Raw genomic sequence first — 16,319 nt, 5'->3', positions numbered from 1 at the left:
TATATTCTTTTTTATGTAAAGTGCATAAAAATGAGATATCAATATCAACCTCTATAAATACATTCTTATATATATATATATATATATATATGTATATATATATATATATATAATACAATAAAAAATTTATAGATATATATATATATATATATATATATATATATATATGTATATGTAAATTTTTGCTACGGCGAATTTTTTAACCAATAATTGATAAATAAAATTATTATAATTTTTTTATTATTTTGTTACATATCAATAATTTTAATAAGTAAAAAAAAGATAAAATTAAAATAAAGATATATCATATAAATACAATTATTTTCAGTAATTATTACGTTTCTAATTGTTTTTAATTGTTTAATATAAATCATTATCACAGAACGTTTTCTTATTAATTATTACTTATAGTAATTATAATCATATATGTATTCTACTTAACACATATATGTACGAAAATATATTTCGGTCAAAATGACCAGGACGCGCCTACTAACGTTAGTTTCGAGACGCGCCTACTTCCGAATTAAGGGGCGAAACACCTCTTTGAAAAAAAAACGATATTTGTTTTTCGAGTACTGAATACCATCCGATTTCATTCATTTTTGTACGCGACAACTACTAAATTTCTTACTCGTTTTAAACGATTACCGTATGTGAATAATGCATTAATTCTGACTGAAATTTGACCTGAAAAGGTTTGAAGAGTGATACTTTCCAAATGTCATATCATCAAATGGATGATGGCACTGTCTTATAAAAATTTATCAGATTTATCGAACCATCTTCTATTATAAGGAGATGGATTTGGAATAAAATTATTTTTAATTCTTTTTCATGGAATAAATTAAGTATCAAAGAATTAATAACAGGTTAATGTATATATTTTAAAAAGTTATACACTTTTGAAAATCTGAATACAATCATAAAGCATAAAGAAAACTATACAAATTTTATTTAAAATATCTTTTCATACATTTTTATTGTTTCGACGACAATTACTTACACATGAGCGGATATCGTATATATGAAAATGTTTATAATTAATTCTTGAAAATGGTATGTTGTAATATTATATAATTTTATTTTACATAATTAGAAAAAAATTATCTTTAATTTGATAAAATAAAATTCGAAAAATTTGAGAAAATTATGGGAGTAGTGGGAATATTTTGTTATAAAAACAAAATGATTAAAAAAAATATTTTTTTACAACATCGAAATATTCTTGAAACCATACAACTTTTGTTTAAAAAATTTTTTTTCATCTTTTATACTTCCGACGGTATTCTATTTCAACTCGAAATAGAAATACTGTTTTTTTTCAAAGAGATGTTTTATTCTTTAAACATAAGTTAGTGCATATAAAAAAATACGTGTCTCTTAGATTTTTGTGTTTAACAATATATTTCACGGAGAATAAAATTGATGGTGAACAATTGTGTAACGTCCATTGTGCAGATAAGGCTCGCAGATATTTCTTTGACTAATTGCACACAAATATTTCCATAAACTTTTCTCAGAAATGAGATTATAATAGCTTAAAAAATTACGATCTTAATGATCACAATTACGATTTTAATGGTCACAAAAAAGTAATAGGTCAATTTCCGGAAAGATACTTATTTATTGTTAGGTAGAAAGTTTCTTGTATCTGCAAGTATCAATCATTAGTATTTTTTCATTAATAAGATGATTGGGGGGGAAGACGCCACACTTAAGCCTTTATTCTTGAATAACTTCTTAATGTTATTAAATTAAATTACGAAAAAATATTATTGGTATTTTCTAGAGACCTTTTTTTATTATTATATTAATCTTTATTATTGTTATATTATCTTTATTATATACAAATTTGTAAATTTAACGTTTAATATTTCGTATTATTGGAAAAAATTGATACATCATATCTTATAAAAGTGACATTTTCGCCCCCTATATATATATATATATAGATAAGATGGCCACCTCCTATGGGGAGGGGGGGGGGAGAAGATGTCATAAACAATTAAATAACGTAATGCAATGTAAATTTATATATTTTACTTATTTACAGTTCAATCAAGAGTTTAAGCTGTAAAAACACATAAAAGTACGATAAAACATAAATTATAGTCTAGTGACGACACTGTTAGAAATCTTCTTAAATTTCATTAAATTTTAAGTTACACAATTTGAACTTAATTTCATGATATTAAATTTAATGTATTTATAACTAAAAAGTATATCTTTGTGTACATATACATAAAATTGAATGTATTTTTTATGAAAATTTATGAAATTTAATGTACTTTTCATAAAATTTTATTTAAAAAATTATTTCATAAATTTAATGTTTACGTTCATTTCATTTAAGTAATTACTTTAATTTAATTTTCAGTTAAATCATTCATTAATTTTAATTGCTTTGTTTACATGTAAAAGAAACTCGTGAGTTATACTAGCTTGATCAAAAAGTTTCCGGAATCATTCATTCAGAAAATTCAAAATACAAGTTTATTCATCAAAAGTGATATTGTCCTTCAAAGTACTCTCCAGCGACTGCAACGCACTTATACCAGCGCTTGATCCAGCTCTCGAAACATTTCTGGAACTCTATTATTGGTATAGCTATCAATGCCGTCTTCGATTTTTCCATTACCTCCTTTCGGCTGTTAAAACGCGTTCCCCGCAGGTTTTTTGACTCGATCGAACAGAAAAAAATCGCAGGGAGCCATATCGGGTGAATTCGATGGCTGTTGGATGGTATTCGTTGTTGCAAACTCGTTGTTGCAAATTCAACTCCATTTTTAAAACTGTAAAAAATCGAAAACATGCGCAGAGTAGATGTCAAGATGGCGTAATTTTTACAAATGTCAAGCTATAAAATTTGATGGAAATGTCAATGATAGATGTGGCAACCTAGCCAAAAAAAAAGAACTCAAATTAGCTGACTCAGAGCATCACCGGATGGTCTCTTCCGGAAACTTTTTGATCAAACTGGTATTTCTAGCAGTGTAGATGGCGTTGAGTATATAAGTCTGCTGTGAGATATACCGCAGCATATTGTCTCTAAAATTATTACTTGACACAGTCATGGAGAATCCAAGAATCTATAGTGAATGTGACAAAGTACAAAAGAATAGAATATCATCTATAATCGAAGAGTTCAGCGAAGATTTAATGAATATATGTGGAAAGTGTATGGACATTGGCTGCGGTCCTGGAAATATAACAAAGGATTTTTTATTACCTTCTCTTGACTCAAATGCACAAATAATTGGTAAAAGAGTATTAAATTAAAGAAATATAACAAAAAGTGATGTTATAATTACATATTTAATTCAATACTACATTTCGTGAAGGTACGGATATTTCGGAGAATATGGTCAAATATGCGAATAAGACATTTGGTGACAAAAAACGACTTCAATTTAAAATATTGGATATTGAAACTAAAAATTTGCCTAAGGAATATATTTCTGAATTTGATCATATATTTTCGTTTCAAACTTTGCAATGGTGCAAGAACATTCGGTAAGCAATATAAAAAGTTGTTATACACAAGAGTAAATTAATTTTTTCTTCTAAACGTATTGTACGTGAATTCATTTTAGAATAAAACATATTCCAAATAAATTTATGCACACAATATTATTTTACATTTAAACGTAATTATTGCTTATAATGTTTTTTGATCATATTTCTAATATACCCAGCAAACGAGAATGGATTAAAATAGATTAAAATGAATTAAAATTTTTTTCTAACCGAATGCGTATTTTATATATATATAAATAGCGAATACTTTTTTTGGATTTAATTGGATTCAATTGGATACAATTGGATTAAAAAATTGCATTTCCTATTCAAAATTTCACATTTAGGATTGAAAAACATTTATTTTAACATTCGTGAATATATTTCTCAAATTAATTTCAATTCATTTTAATCCATTCTCATTTGCTGGGTAATGATATTTAAAAGAATAATGAACATAAAAGAGTAAAATATATGATTTTATCATATGTTTTGCATGATTGTATTAAGAAAAATATTTTTTAAAGATATATTGATAAATGTTAAAAAATAATAATAAAAATAGAGCTCCGAGCAAACATCTACATGCTAATTTATTAAACCCAGTAAACAAAGTTTTATTATAATATTTAGGTAATTATTCAGATGTATTTGATTCTAGACAATATATCGGTTTAAATTTAAATTTATATAAAAATTGTTAATATTGAGATTCGATTGGAATCGAAATGTTTATTAGAATAGAACTTTGTTTAATGTTTTTAATAAATTAACATTTAAACTTTGTTCAGCTCGTAATCTTATTTTCATTATTATTTTTTAATTATTTAAATATAGAATCTTTCTTAGTTTAATTATTAATAAATGTGTTCTTTAAAAATCAATTACATGTTTATCTGTTTTATTTAACAGACAAGCTTTCGAAAATATTTATCAAATGCTAAAACCTAATGCAACTATGCTTGTGTATGTAATAGCATCTCATGATATTTTTGAAATTCTCAAATTGTTGGAGCAAGACACCCGCTTTGCACAATACATACCCGTAAATTATAATATACATATTAAATTATTAATTAATATATTATTAAATTATAATTATTATTTTATTTATATTTTTACTATTTTTATATGTTTTATTACTTAGTAACTTTTAAATTATAAATTGTTAATAATTACTTTTCATGCAGAATTCGATGAAAAATATTTCGCCATATCAAGAGTCAAAAAATGCTCGTAAAGAGTTACGGGAATTACTTCAAAATGTCGGATTTACAGTTCATCATTGCAGTCTTCGAGAGGCGATATATTCCGACGAAAAACCGATACTACAGCAGTTTTTGGGTACGTTATTTTATAAAAATATGCAAAAAGTACTTTTATTGTTATCATATTACTAGTTCTTTAAGGAATTTTTTTAATATAATTTTATTTATGTATATTGTAATTTAACACTGATGACTAGTTTTATACTTATATATATATATATATATATGCAGGATGTCTGAAATAACGCCTACTAATCATATAGTGCTATTCCTAATAAAAAACTGAATCGAACAGTTTTCTACCATTTTGCAATTTTCACAATAGTTAACAAGATATTAATTTCTACATGCCGAAAGATATCTTAAAATTGTTTTATTCATCGCGCGCGATGAAAATATCTTTCAGTGTTCTTTGCAAAACATTTTGAGGCAATATAAAGGTTTAAATTATTTACAATATAAGGCTCCACAGATAAACTCAATAATGATAAAGAAATGCCAGCACTAGATATTTGTGTGTAATAACCACAGCAGTGTCGCTGCGCGTAGCTTAGTGTCGAAACATTACCAGTGTCTCCAGATATATAATAAAAAAAATAAAGGAATGGTTCAAACTTACAAAATGACACGGATTTATTAAACCCCTTGTATTATGAGTTGGTCACGAAAGTTAAAGTTTCTTTGTTTTAAAATTCTAGGTATTTATTAGTAATTTTATGTTTATATTTATTTTTATTTCTGTTGGTTGCGTTCTCATATTTGCGTTATTCTTATTACGTTTTAATACATTCGATAATGACATCTCTTTGTAATCACATCGTTTTTGTAACAGACTATCGTTAATCTAGTTTTAATGTAAGTTTTTAGAGAATTTGACTTTGTAATTTTAAATTTTAATCATACTATTTTCTGACTCAATTTTACTGAAGTACATCTAACATGGTTAGTTTGTATATCCGACAAAATGTAACAGACGACATAGAAGTTTTCAATTATTGACAACAATTTAACGATGATTTGATGACTTAGCGAGTAAACACGTTATTTTATATTTCTATGGATGATTATTAACATTTTTACATTGAGAAGAGGATCCAATACTAGGGTCAAAATGTCGGTATTTAAAATATGTATTATTGTATACGAATATTTAATGTTGATTTACATAGATATTTTCTTACACACATTATAATTTTAAGATGTTTTTTAAAGAACTCTTAAAGATATTTTAAAGTTGTCTTATACGTCGATTTTAGACATTTTGTTTATGTATGTATATATATTAGGTGTTGGAATTAATTCGTAGCGTTTTACAAGTGATGGGAAGTACTTTCATTAATGTATTTTTTAATGCTCATGTGAAATAAATAACAGTCTTTCATTAAAAACGCTACGAATTAATTCCAACACCTAATATATATATTTTTTTAATAGATTCGCTAATATGCCTCTTGACATTTATTGAAGACATGCCATATGACTTGATGAAAGAATTCAAGAACATACTTTCATATGAATATATGAGAAGACGGTTTTATTATAAATCAATGGATAATGATAAAGAACTTGTATTAGACCAATGTAAAGTATTAGTAGCTTATGCACAAAAGAATATATAACAATTGCATAAAGATAAGCCATTACAAAATAAGACGTTTATATATTGTATTATGTAACATTATTTTTTTAAACAGATTTCGCACAGATATATACTAATGTTACAATATTAATACTAGTAATAAATATGTACTAATATCATAATATTAATACTAATAAATAGATAATAATTTATTACGGAATAAATTATTAATAATTGGACTGAAATTATTAGAATAAGATTGTGAATCTAAATCAATATTTGTCATATAAAATTAAAATTTTATATAATAATCACAAGTATAAAATTATATATAATAATCACGATATGTATGTACCTATATATCTCAATTAAATATTATTTAACAAAATGTTTCAAGAACTTTATTTTATAAAAATTTAATATATATCTGTAAAACTATATTTGTAAAACTAAAAATAATAAATCTTCCCAGTAAATGAGAATGGATTCAAATGAATTGAAATGGATTCAGATTTTCAGAAATATTGATTCACGAATGTTAAAATGAATGCTTTTCAATTCTGAATGCATTTTTATTCATTTATAGGAATTGCATAGAGCATATTCCTGTGCCTTTCAATCTAAAAATAATATTAACTTTTTCTGTGCACACAAATGCAATTGTGAATATTGTTCAATTCAAAATTTTAAATAGGAAATGCAGTTTTTCAATCTAATTGCATCCAATTGAATCTAATTGAATCCAATTGAATCCAATTAAATCCAAAAAAGTATTCACTATTTAAAATACGCATTCAGATAGAACAGAATTTCAATCTGTTTTAATCCATTCTCGTTTGCTGGGTGATAATCGAAATGATTCTTTCAATTACTTGCAAATATAGATCTAAAATTTTTATAAGAAACTTATTTAAACATAATCTATATAAATCTAAGAACGTATTTAATTGAAAAGCTGCAAAATATATGTAAAAATATATCTAATATATATTAATACAAATTAAAATTTTACTTTTTTAATTCAAAAACAATTATTTTATTAGTTTATTGATACTTATTACTACAGACTTATTACTACATTACAGATATTATATACTACAAATTAAAAAATTTGTAGTATATAAAAATACTTAATATTATCTTTTCCAAGCAAAACAGTGATATTAATAAAACATAATATTCTGTAATATTTTTTAATTATTTAAAATTTATTTTTATTATTTTCCTGAATAGATATCTCATATATCGTGACATATATTGTGAAACAACTGCTGTTTAGAAATTTATATCTTGGCGAAGAAAAGTGATGTACATTAATTCTCAATACACGCGATAATTTTTTGATTCTTTACTATACACGATGGATTATTCGTGTTGGATTAATCTTCATCCCTTTCACAATTACATACAAATGATTAAATAATTCTTACATATATCTTAATATCTTTAGAAAATATTTATAAAGTTGTGCATTTAAAAAGTTGTATATACATATAAATTATAATTAACTACAGTAAAGAAAATGAGAGAAATGCATCTTTTTGTACAAAAATTTTTGCAATATTATAAACATAATAAAATGTTTCTTTTTAAACAATAACCTATTATGTTTAATTTATTATTTTATTTCAAATATACGAACGTAATAATATTGTGTAAAAATTTAATATTTTGTACAAATCTAATACGTGATCTGATTTCTCGTATATAAAAAATATTTCTCTCCACAAATCTAAAAGCAAAAGTATTCTTAAAATATAAATAAATGTAATAATGTTGTGTAAGAATTTAATATTTTGTACAAATTTAATACAACTTGATCTGATTTTTTTCTTGTACATCGAAAATATTTTTCTTCATAAATCTATAAGCAAAAGTATTCTTAAACTTTTATCAATATAAATTTATCTGTATAAAATGTTTCATAATATGTGCATAACTTCGGAAATGAATTCAGGACACAAAAACTTTATATAAACGTTTGATCTACATCTAACTTTGTTTTCGAGTAACAAACATTTTCATTTTATTAGTTTTTATTATAAACTAAGTTTTTTTTAGCCTAGCTGGTTTCTATCTAGATGTTTAGTATCAATTTAAATGAAGATAATATAATTGTACAAACAGAGGTTATAAGAAGTCGCAGTAATTCGAGCTCAATAGATACTATATATATAGATAGAGTCACAAATTTTCATCAAACTGCGCATTGAATGAATTTTTCGAAATAATGAAAGTTTTAAAATGCTAATCGACAAAATTATCATAATAATCTAACCTAACACTAAATTGTGTAAGCAATTTAATGTTTACATAATTAGCCAGAAATAAGATGTTTGTTTCCATACATATACCGGTTATTGCGAAGGTTGTTACTAAGGTCGCTCGGTAATCAGATTTAGGACGCTCGCACGGAATGCGAGATCTGGAGTTGACCTCTGGTTGAGTTAATATTTTTTGCAATAAATTATTTTATTTTATATATTTAATATATTTATCAGCAATTATTTAAGCACCAAAAATCCAGCTTTGTTATGATCTTTATTTGCTATTGGTTGTGTATTCACATGTATAATCCAATAAGATTCTTATTAATTATACCCACATGTTATTAAAATAACCTGTATAGTATTTTATCTAAAAATATATATAAATAAAAAAAAAATATATATATATATATATATGTGTGTGTAAAATATATATATATGTATTTTGATATACCTTTGCATTAAATTAAACAAATAATAACTTGTATTTACATATATATTTACAAGACTTACTTTTATTTTTTGTATTATATTTGTGTTACAGATATTTCTAATATTTTTTTAAAGTGATATGAACAAACATTTTTACGGTTTATTCAAGTACACTTTAAATTCTTCCAATCCATTCAAGTACACTTTAAACAATAACTTGCAAAGGGAAAAAGCAACTGATGTGTTTGATGAATTTGAAGAATATCTAAAATGTATATCTGGAAAATGTCTTGATATTAGTTGTGGACTTGGAGATATAACAAAAGACATGATTTTGCCGACTCTTGATCCAAACGCACTAGTAATTGATAAGAAAATAATAATTTATATAAAAACATGTAACAATATGTTAAAATAAATTGTTACATATAACAATTATTACTTCAGAATTGTATAATATAAAGTTAATTCAATTATTTTATATTATACAGGTACAGATGTTTCAAAAAACATGATTGATTATGCGAATAAAAAATACAGTGTACCGAAAAAACTCGAATATGAGATGATGTTTTAGATATACAAACTAAGAATTTGCCTACAAAATACATATCTGAATTTGATTTTATATTTTCATTCAATACTTTACACTGGTGCAATGATATCAAATAAGAAAAATGTTATCAACAAAAAAATTTTTTAGTTTTGTTTTCTTTACAAAAATTTTTATAAATAAGCGATATTAATAAATATGCACAGAATGACATCTATATTCGTACATTATAGAAAGAAATTTACATAATGTAAAAACGAAGTCATACACATTGCGTCACTCGTATATTAGAATCACATTGCTCATCAGAACTCTTCTCACTTTATCTGTTTAGTTTTATTTAATTAATTAATTTTAATTCTAATATTAAACTAGATTATATTTAGTTAATTATTTGGTATAATTTGCAGCTTCTATTGTGTTCTTTCTTGATTTTATTGAAGATACTATGCGACAAGAAAGAAAAATTTCAAAAAGAATTTGCAGATAAATATGCAGAAACATAAATTATCTGTAAACAAAAATGATCAGAATATGATATTAGATGTGTACCGCGCATTAATTTTTGCTCAAAAACGTATGTCATGAATATGTGCGCACATTATTCATTTTAAATGAAATAATTATTTTAATTATATATTTAATTTAATTTCCGATAAAATTATCCAAGATAAAATAAAAAAAATGTATTGTATTAGATGTTTAAAATGTATTAAAAGTTGCACAGCAACGTATGCCACAATTGTGTATGCACATATTATTTGTTTTGAATAAATATTGTAATTAAACAATGAATTTATGTAACATATGGTAAAATTATGTCAGATTATCAATTGTCTAAACGTTCGATTAAAAAATTTAACATTGTGTTACTGAAATTTTCAAAGATATGATAAATTCATTAGAATTTGTTCCTTCTGGCAATTTATTGTAAAACATGTAATAAAAATTTTTAAAAATTTAATAAATATATTTTGAAACCGTACAAACATTTTTCAATTCTAGAGATACAACAAAAAACATTATTTTAACTTCTAAATGCAAAAATACAAATGTAATTGATAAGATAAAATAATGGTAGGATAATGATAAATTCTATATAATAATATAATAATCATGTAAATTATTTCTTGATAAAGATATAAGTATTTTACAAAGAGTGTAATTGTTATTCATAATACTTTCTGAGTCTTCTAAATTATTGTGAAATAAAATAGTTATGTATGTGTACATGTATATTAAAAAATACTAATTTAAGTAGAAACTTAAGTAACCACAATTTCAATTGATGGTCGCTCATTCGAAAGACAAAAGAAAGTTATTAAAGTAAAAGAGGAAAGGCAATTTTATGGTTTATGCGCCTTTAGATGTAAGTTATCTATCACATTCGGTCAATTTTGATCGATATTTGACATAAGATCTTATCTTCTTTATCGAAGAATTCTACACATGATACAATAACTTGAAGTAAAAGGAATAAAGTTCTTTTTTTTACTCAACTTATACTGTGTGTATCAGTTCAGAAAATTCATTGATAAATAATAGATCTATATTTTCTGTTTCACTTTTTGTGTTTATTACAATATCAGACGTGTTTATTACAATATCAGACGTTAGACTGTCATAGTTTCGAATGATACCATGAAAAGAAAAATAATTTCCAACAAAAATAACAACGTATTTAATTTATCCCAGATATAAAAAGAAATAAAAGATTGTCTTTGGCAAAAAGAAAATACGGCAGCCAAAACGAGAAACTGTCTGGTCACCAAGAATATTATGGTATTATTGAGAATAATAAATCCTCGAGGATGAGCTGGAATTAATTGCAGGACCGATTGCAAGCAATTTACGACACTGATTGCAGCCGAGATGAGAGAACCATCTTGGGAAAATCTTTCGGACGACGGAAGAGAAGGAAAACGGTGTCTCTATCTTTCTTTCCCGTATCTCGCCTCTTCTCTTCTTTGAAGCGCGGATTTGAATCTACGTTTTACAGCGCAATTAATTCCCCAAGGAGAGTTGCATTTCTTGCTCCGTCGGGGCAAGGAAAAGGATTTGTGAACGGCAAGGTTTCCGAAGTCTCGTAGGAACTTGGCAACCGGACAGAGACAAGTGCAGGGAAAGGAAAGAAATCCGAGGAAGGATAGATTCGCGGGGAAAAGACCGAGAAGATGGCAAATCATTTCTATAGAGTTAAGAGATACACGACGTCTCGCGATGGTATTATCGATGACCGCTAAACGTCTCGCTTTATCTCTGTAAAGTCCTGTAAAGTTAATGATTTAAGATTTCCTGTATCTCTCAATAGGATTTATCAATTTCTGGAATTGAAAGAAAATGATACTTAAATACATAAACGCTGAATTTGTCAGCGATCGAAAAATATTTTTGACAAAAGGCGCACTTTACTATTTAGGTGAAATAGATGTGAATAGATGTAAATTTTTGTTACTTGCATAAAATTAGAAATAATTAAAAGTTAATGCATTTGTATCATTGCATTATTTTTACTCTTCTCAAAATAAAATTTTATACATTTTGAAATAAATTCAATTTTCACTTTATAAGCAATTAAAATTTTAAAGCAAAATGTACGATTAAGAATTATCTTTGATCATTAATTTATAATTTGTTTTAATAAATATTGTATAATATTTCTTAATATTATTTTCATTAAATATAATTTACATCAATAAAAAGAATTAATTTTTAATGTAATAAAAAACCAAATTATACATAAGTTTTAAATATTAGTCAAGAAAAGATTACATTTTTTTTTAATGCAACAAAAACATATGTACTTAGAAATATTGTTTCAGAAATAATACAAGAACTATTTTAAAAGCTGATAACTTAAATAGATTATCTTACAACAACACACTGTGTACAATACCTACACAGCAATCAAATACATTTTGAATCTTATTTAATGTTGTTTATTATATGTTAATTTTTTGTACAAATATAAAATTTAAAATTAAATTTTTAATAAAACAATGTCTAGTATATCAGCATGTGCTTTCTTTATGGTTTGACTTAATTTTGATATTCATTTTTTCTTTTCTGAAATTTAAAGTATATAAATAATAATTTTTTTTGTAATTCTAATGGTTAATAGTATGTAAAATTTTGAAATTTTATGACAAGTTGAATTCAAAGAATTCTTCCTAAGATACAATTTATTTATTGAATTTTCTTGCAGGGAGATAGAAAACACGATTATGGCGAGCGTTTCATAATCCAGACTACCTTCCATACGCGAAATTGAGCGTGTCGAAGGTTTTAAATCATTCAATCGCGACACTTGCCATTTTCATGCTAAATATTTTATACGAGAGTTACGGTTTCTTCGCGGCGATTTCTGTATAATTTACAATTCAGAAGATTTCTATATCCGCGCGCGGATTCGCCGGAGACCTGTGCTGGAGAGCGCGATGCCTTGAAGTCCGTCTTTTGCCAAGCTCACGTCGCAGCTTCAGGGACAAACGGGATGTGTATGGGACGCGTCGCCAAAGGAACTTCTTATTTGTGCGAGAAGTGCCGCCAACGGAGCCGCTTTTCCTGCTCGCCAGGGAAATCCGATACGAAGTCTATCCATGTATATTTGAGGACCTGCGGCGTTACTCGGCGCTCGGCAGAGCATGTTGCTCGCAAAGCGGACAGGACTTTCCCGACCTATTTACAGCTCTTCGACTTGCCATCAGTCTGTCCAAGATTTTGATCAGTTTGCGATATGACGAGTAAATTTTGTGAAATGGAACGCACAATCTGTAGTTTATATACTTTGAGAAGGGAAAAGATAAGGGCATACATATAGTGTTGATTACGTTGTCCTAGTTAAAGTTTTTAATTTAATTATTAATATAATATATCTTAAGAATACAACTGTGTAATTATTTATTTAAGTAAGAATAACTATTATTTATTTAAATTGAAATAATATTTTGAAAATATTTTATCTCTTTGCTAGAAATGAAAATGGTATTTTTGAAATATTTTAATAGCATTATATCTTTATAATATATAGATTAGAATATGAACAACGCGATCTGCTGTGTTGTCAAGATACCTCTCTAATTTAAGATTTTTACAAATTTCTGAGTTTGAAAATTCACCGCGTGTCATTAAATTTGTAATTTGTTTTTGATGTACATAAAGTATATCAAATAAGGCTCAGAAAGAAGTTTACAAGATAAAGAAAATCAAAGGAGAATAATATAGCAAAGAAAAATTTTAAAATATTGTATATAGTTTCTTTCAATTATCTAAAAACATTTCAGACATAATTTTATTTTTTATATTGTAACATAACATAATACTTAATAATTTAAAATAAAGCATTTAATATTACGTAATTAATTGTAATTACTTTTTATTACATAAACAGGAAATCATTAAATCTTTGTAAAATGATTATTATTTGCACAAAACATATTTCTGCTTTAACATTTCAAGAATTATCAAATCAATTAGTTATCATGTCTTAGTAAAGGCTTAGGACACTCGCACGGAAAAGATCCGGGTTCGACTCTCGGCCGAAGCAATATTTTTCGTAATAAGTTTATTACAGTTTTTTAAGATTAAATTTGGGAAATTTGGGGGGATTATTAATATTTCAGATTTTTTCGTTGAAAGTCTGACAATCATATTGGCACGCAATTATCATTTCTGAAATTAATTCATTTATATGAATATATACATATAATAGTTCAACATTTTAACATTCGGAACGTGGCGCTTTGTATTTAAAGTAATTAATTAGTTATAATTATAATTAATTAATTATATAAAATATTGATTCTCACACGGATATTCTTGTTGCGTCTAAAGAATTAATTTGACACTTGTTCTACCGAAGGACATTTTTAAATGTAAAATCTTTCGTTAACCAACTTTTCTTTTTACCCCCTATCATATGATAGAGGGATATCCTAAGATAAATATCCTTCTTAAGCATGTTCGTCGAGAAACGTTGCTTAATTAAAAATGTTATCTATTATGATCGGATAGGCACAAGATGTAAGATCCCTACAGTAAAAACCCCTTATGTCATTTGTCAAACGTTGTAGGAGTTCACAGAGATTACCAAATGAAACTAATTAAGAAGATAATGGGAAGATTGTATCTCACACTCCCCATTACACATTGTCCTGATGAATTACGTCTTTCTTCGAAACGGCTGTGTGCATTCGTTACATCCTGCCATTTTTTCAGAAGACTACGCAGAGAGTAATATTTAATCCTGTCTTATCTACCTATTCCAAATGTATTTTTTAGTCTATTCTTATCTCCTCTCCATACAGTTTTTACGTAGTTATATAATTGAATATAAATTACTTGATTTTTTTTTCGAGAAACTGAGGTATTAATTTCTGTCTTAATATAACATTTTGATTTAATAATCTTCTTTCAAGACAACGTAATTTATCATTAAAACCAATTAAATTATTCATATTTTTTCAAATGTTTTGCAAAATAGAAATAAAAATTTTATTATTAATTTATATCCATGTTATTCCAGAGAAAATTTATTTTATCGTTTTAAATAGAATGATAATTAAACTTTTAATACTTTTTTCTGTATTTTTTCTGTATTAAAATCACAAGTGACCTATGCTAGATTTTTCGTTCTTTATAATACTTTTGTAATATTTGTAACCATTATGAATTATAAATATAATAAATGCAAATCAAAATACCGTGAGTTACCGGACATGGTAATCAAATCACTTAAATCCGGAATGTATTACACAGATAATAAAAATTATGATAATATTTTTAAAAGACTTTATAACATTTTTTTAATTTAACATACAGAAAATGCTCTAAATAAATGTTATTACTGGAATATGTATATAATATACTATTATAATTAAATAATTCCACTTATAATCAAAAATGTATCTTAATATAATTTAATTTTTTAGTATATTTTATTTTATAGCAAACTTTAATTAAACTAATTATTCATTACGGTACACAAAGATTATTAATTAATAGTTGTATATAAACAATATTTACTTACGTGTCAAAATCTTAATTAAGCTTATGTTGAGACGAAGTCTAACCAGAAACGTTAAAGTCACATGCACCTTCGAAGTTGCCCATGAGAAACCAGTCCCGATAGCTCTACGCGCGTCGCGTGCAGCTACAGCAAACCGCGCCAAACTTTCCACCGTACGGTGTGGCTGTTTACACGAATCCGATTTAATCGAATTCGCCTAATTCAGCGGCGCGTCCTCGAAATTCCAAGTCGATCCTGACGAAGCCAGTTGCAACGAAGGCAGCAATCTCTCCGTGTCGCTCGACCCGTTGCCGCAGTTTGCCGAACAACGAAGATTGGCTGGTTCGAGCAAATTTAGCGGGGGTCAAATTTGCATATTGTGGACTTAGGTCCGAGAGACGCGTAGAGAGACAAGAGAACAAGAGAAAGAGAGGGAGAGAGAGAGAGAGAGAGAGAGAGAGAGAGAGAGAGAGAGAGAGAGAAGATTGCGAAGAGGGTCGGAGAGAGGAGCAAGAAGCAAGCCAGGGACCAAGGCGAAAGGGCACGTTTAACTAAACTATAGCGGTAACGATGGAATAGTTCGAGCCCATAGCTTACCACCGAAGGTGTGCGGTACTTTAGGCAAGAGATTGGGGAGACAAGGGAGGCGCCAAGCGTGGAGCTGTGGAGAGAAGATCAAGGAGAGGTAGGATGT

The 16,319-nt window shown here is 26.5% G+C and overlaps 2 protein-coding genes across 2 annotated transcripts in view; one reads left to right on the top strand and one right to left on the bottom strand.

Moving 5' to 3' along the window:
* Positions 1-6,754, top strand: part of LOC105152121 (juvenile hormone acid O-methyltransferase-like) — a 52,238-nt gene extending 45,484 nt beyond the window's left edge. Inside the window, exons 3-7 of the mRNA XM_011066216.2 lie at positions 3,074-3,262; positions 3,345-3,516; positions 4,432-4,564; positions 4,710-4,863; positions 6,222-6,754. Of these exons, the coding sequence (XP_011064518.1) occupies positions 3,076-3,262; positions 3,345-3,516; positions 4,432-4,564; positions 4,710-4,863; positions 6,222-6,406 (831 nt within the window). The 5' untranslated portion in view covers positions 3,074-3,075 and the 3' untranslated portion in view covers positions 6,407-6,754. The remainder of the gene's footprint in view (positions 1-3,073; positions 3,263-3,344; positions 3,517-4,431; positions 4,565-4,709; positions 4,864-6,221) is intronic.
* The window catches only part of LOC105152118 (uncharacterized), a 35,563-nt gene extending 19,534 nt beyond the window's left edge, over positions 1-16,029 (bottom strand). The window contains exon 1 of the mRNA XM_087410423.1: positions 15,647-16,029. The gene's annotated coding sequence lies outside the window, so the exon portion shown is untranslated. The remainder of the gene's footprint in view (positions 1-15,646) is intronic.
* Positions 16,030-16,319: the final 290 nt, after the last annotated feature.

This window comes from Acromyrmex echinatior, chromosome 10, assembly GCF_024713525.1.
Source record: "Acromyrmex echinatior isolate Ae372 chromosome 10, ASM2471352v2, whole genome shotgun sequence".
Taxonomy (NCBI): Eukaryota; Metazoa; Arthropoda; class Insecta; order Hymenoptera; family Formicidae; genus Acromyrmex; species Acromyrmex echinatior.
This window is presented reverse-complemented; position numbering and strand designations above follow the sequence as displayed.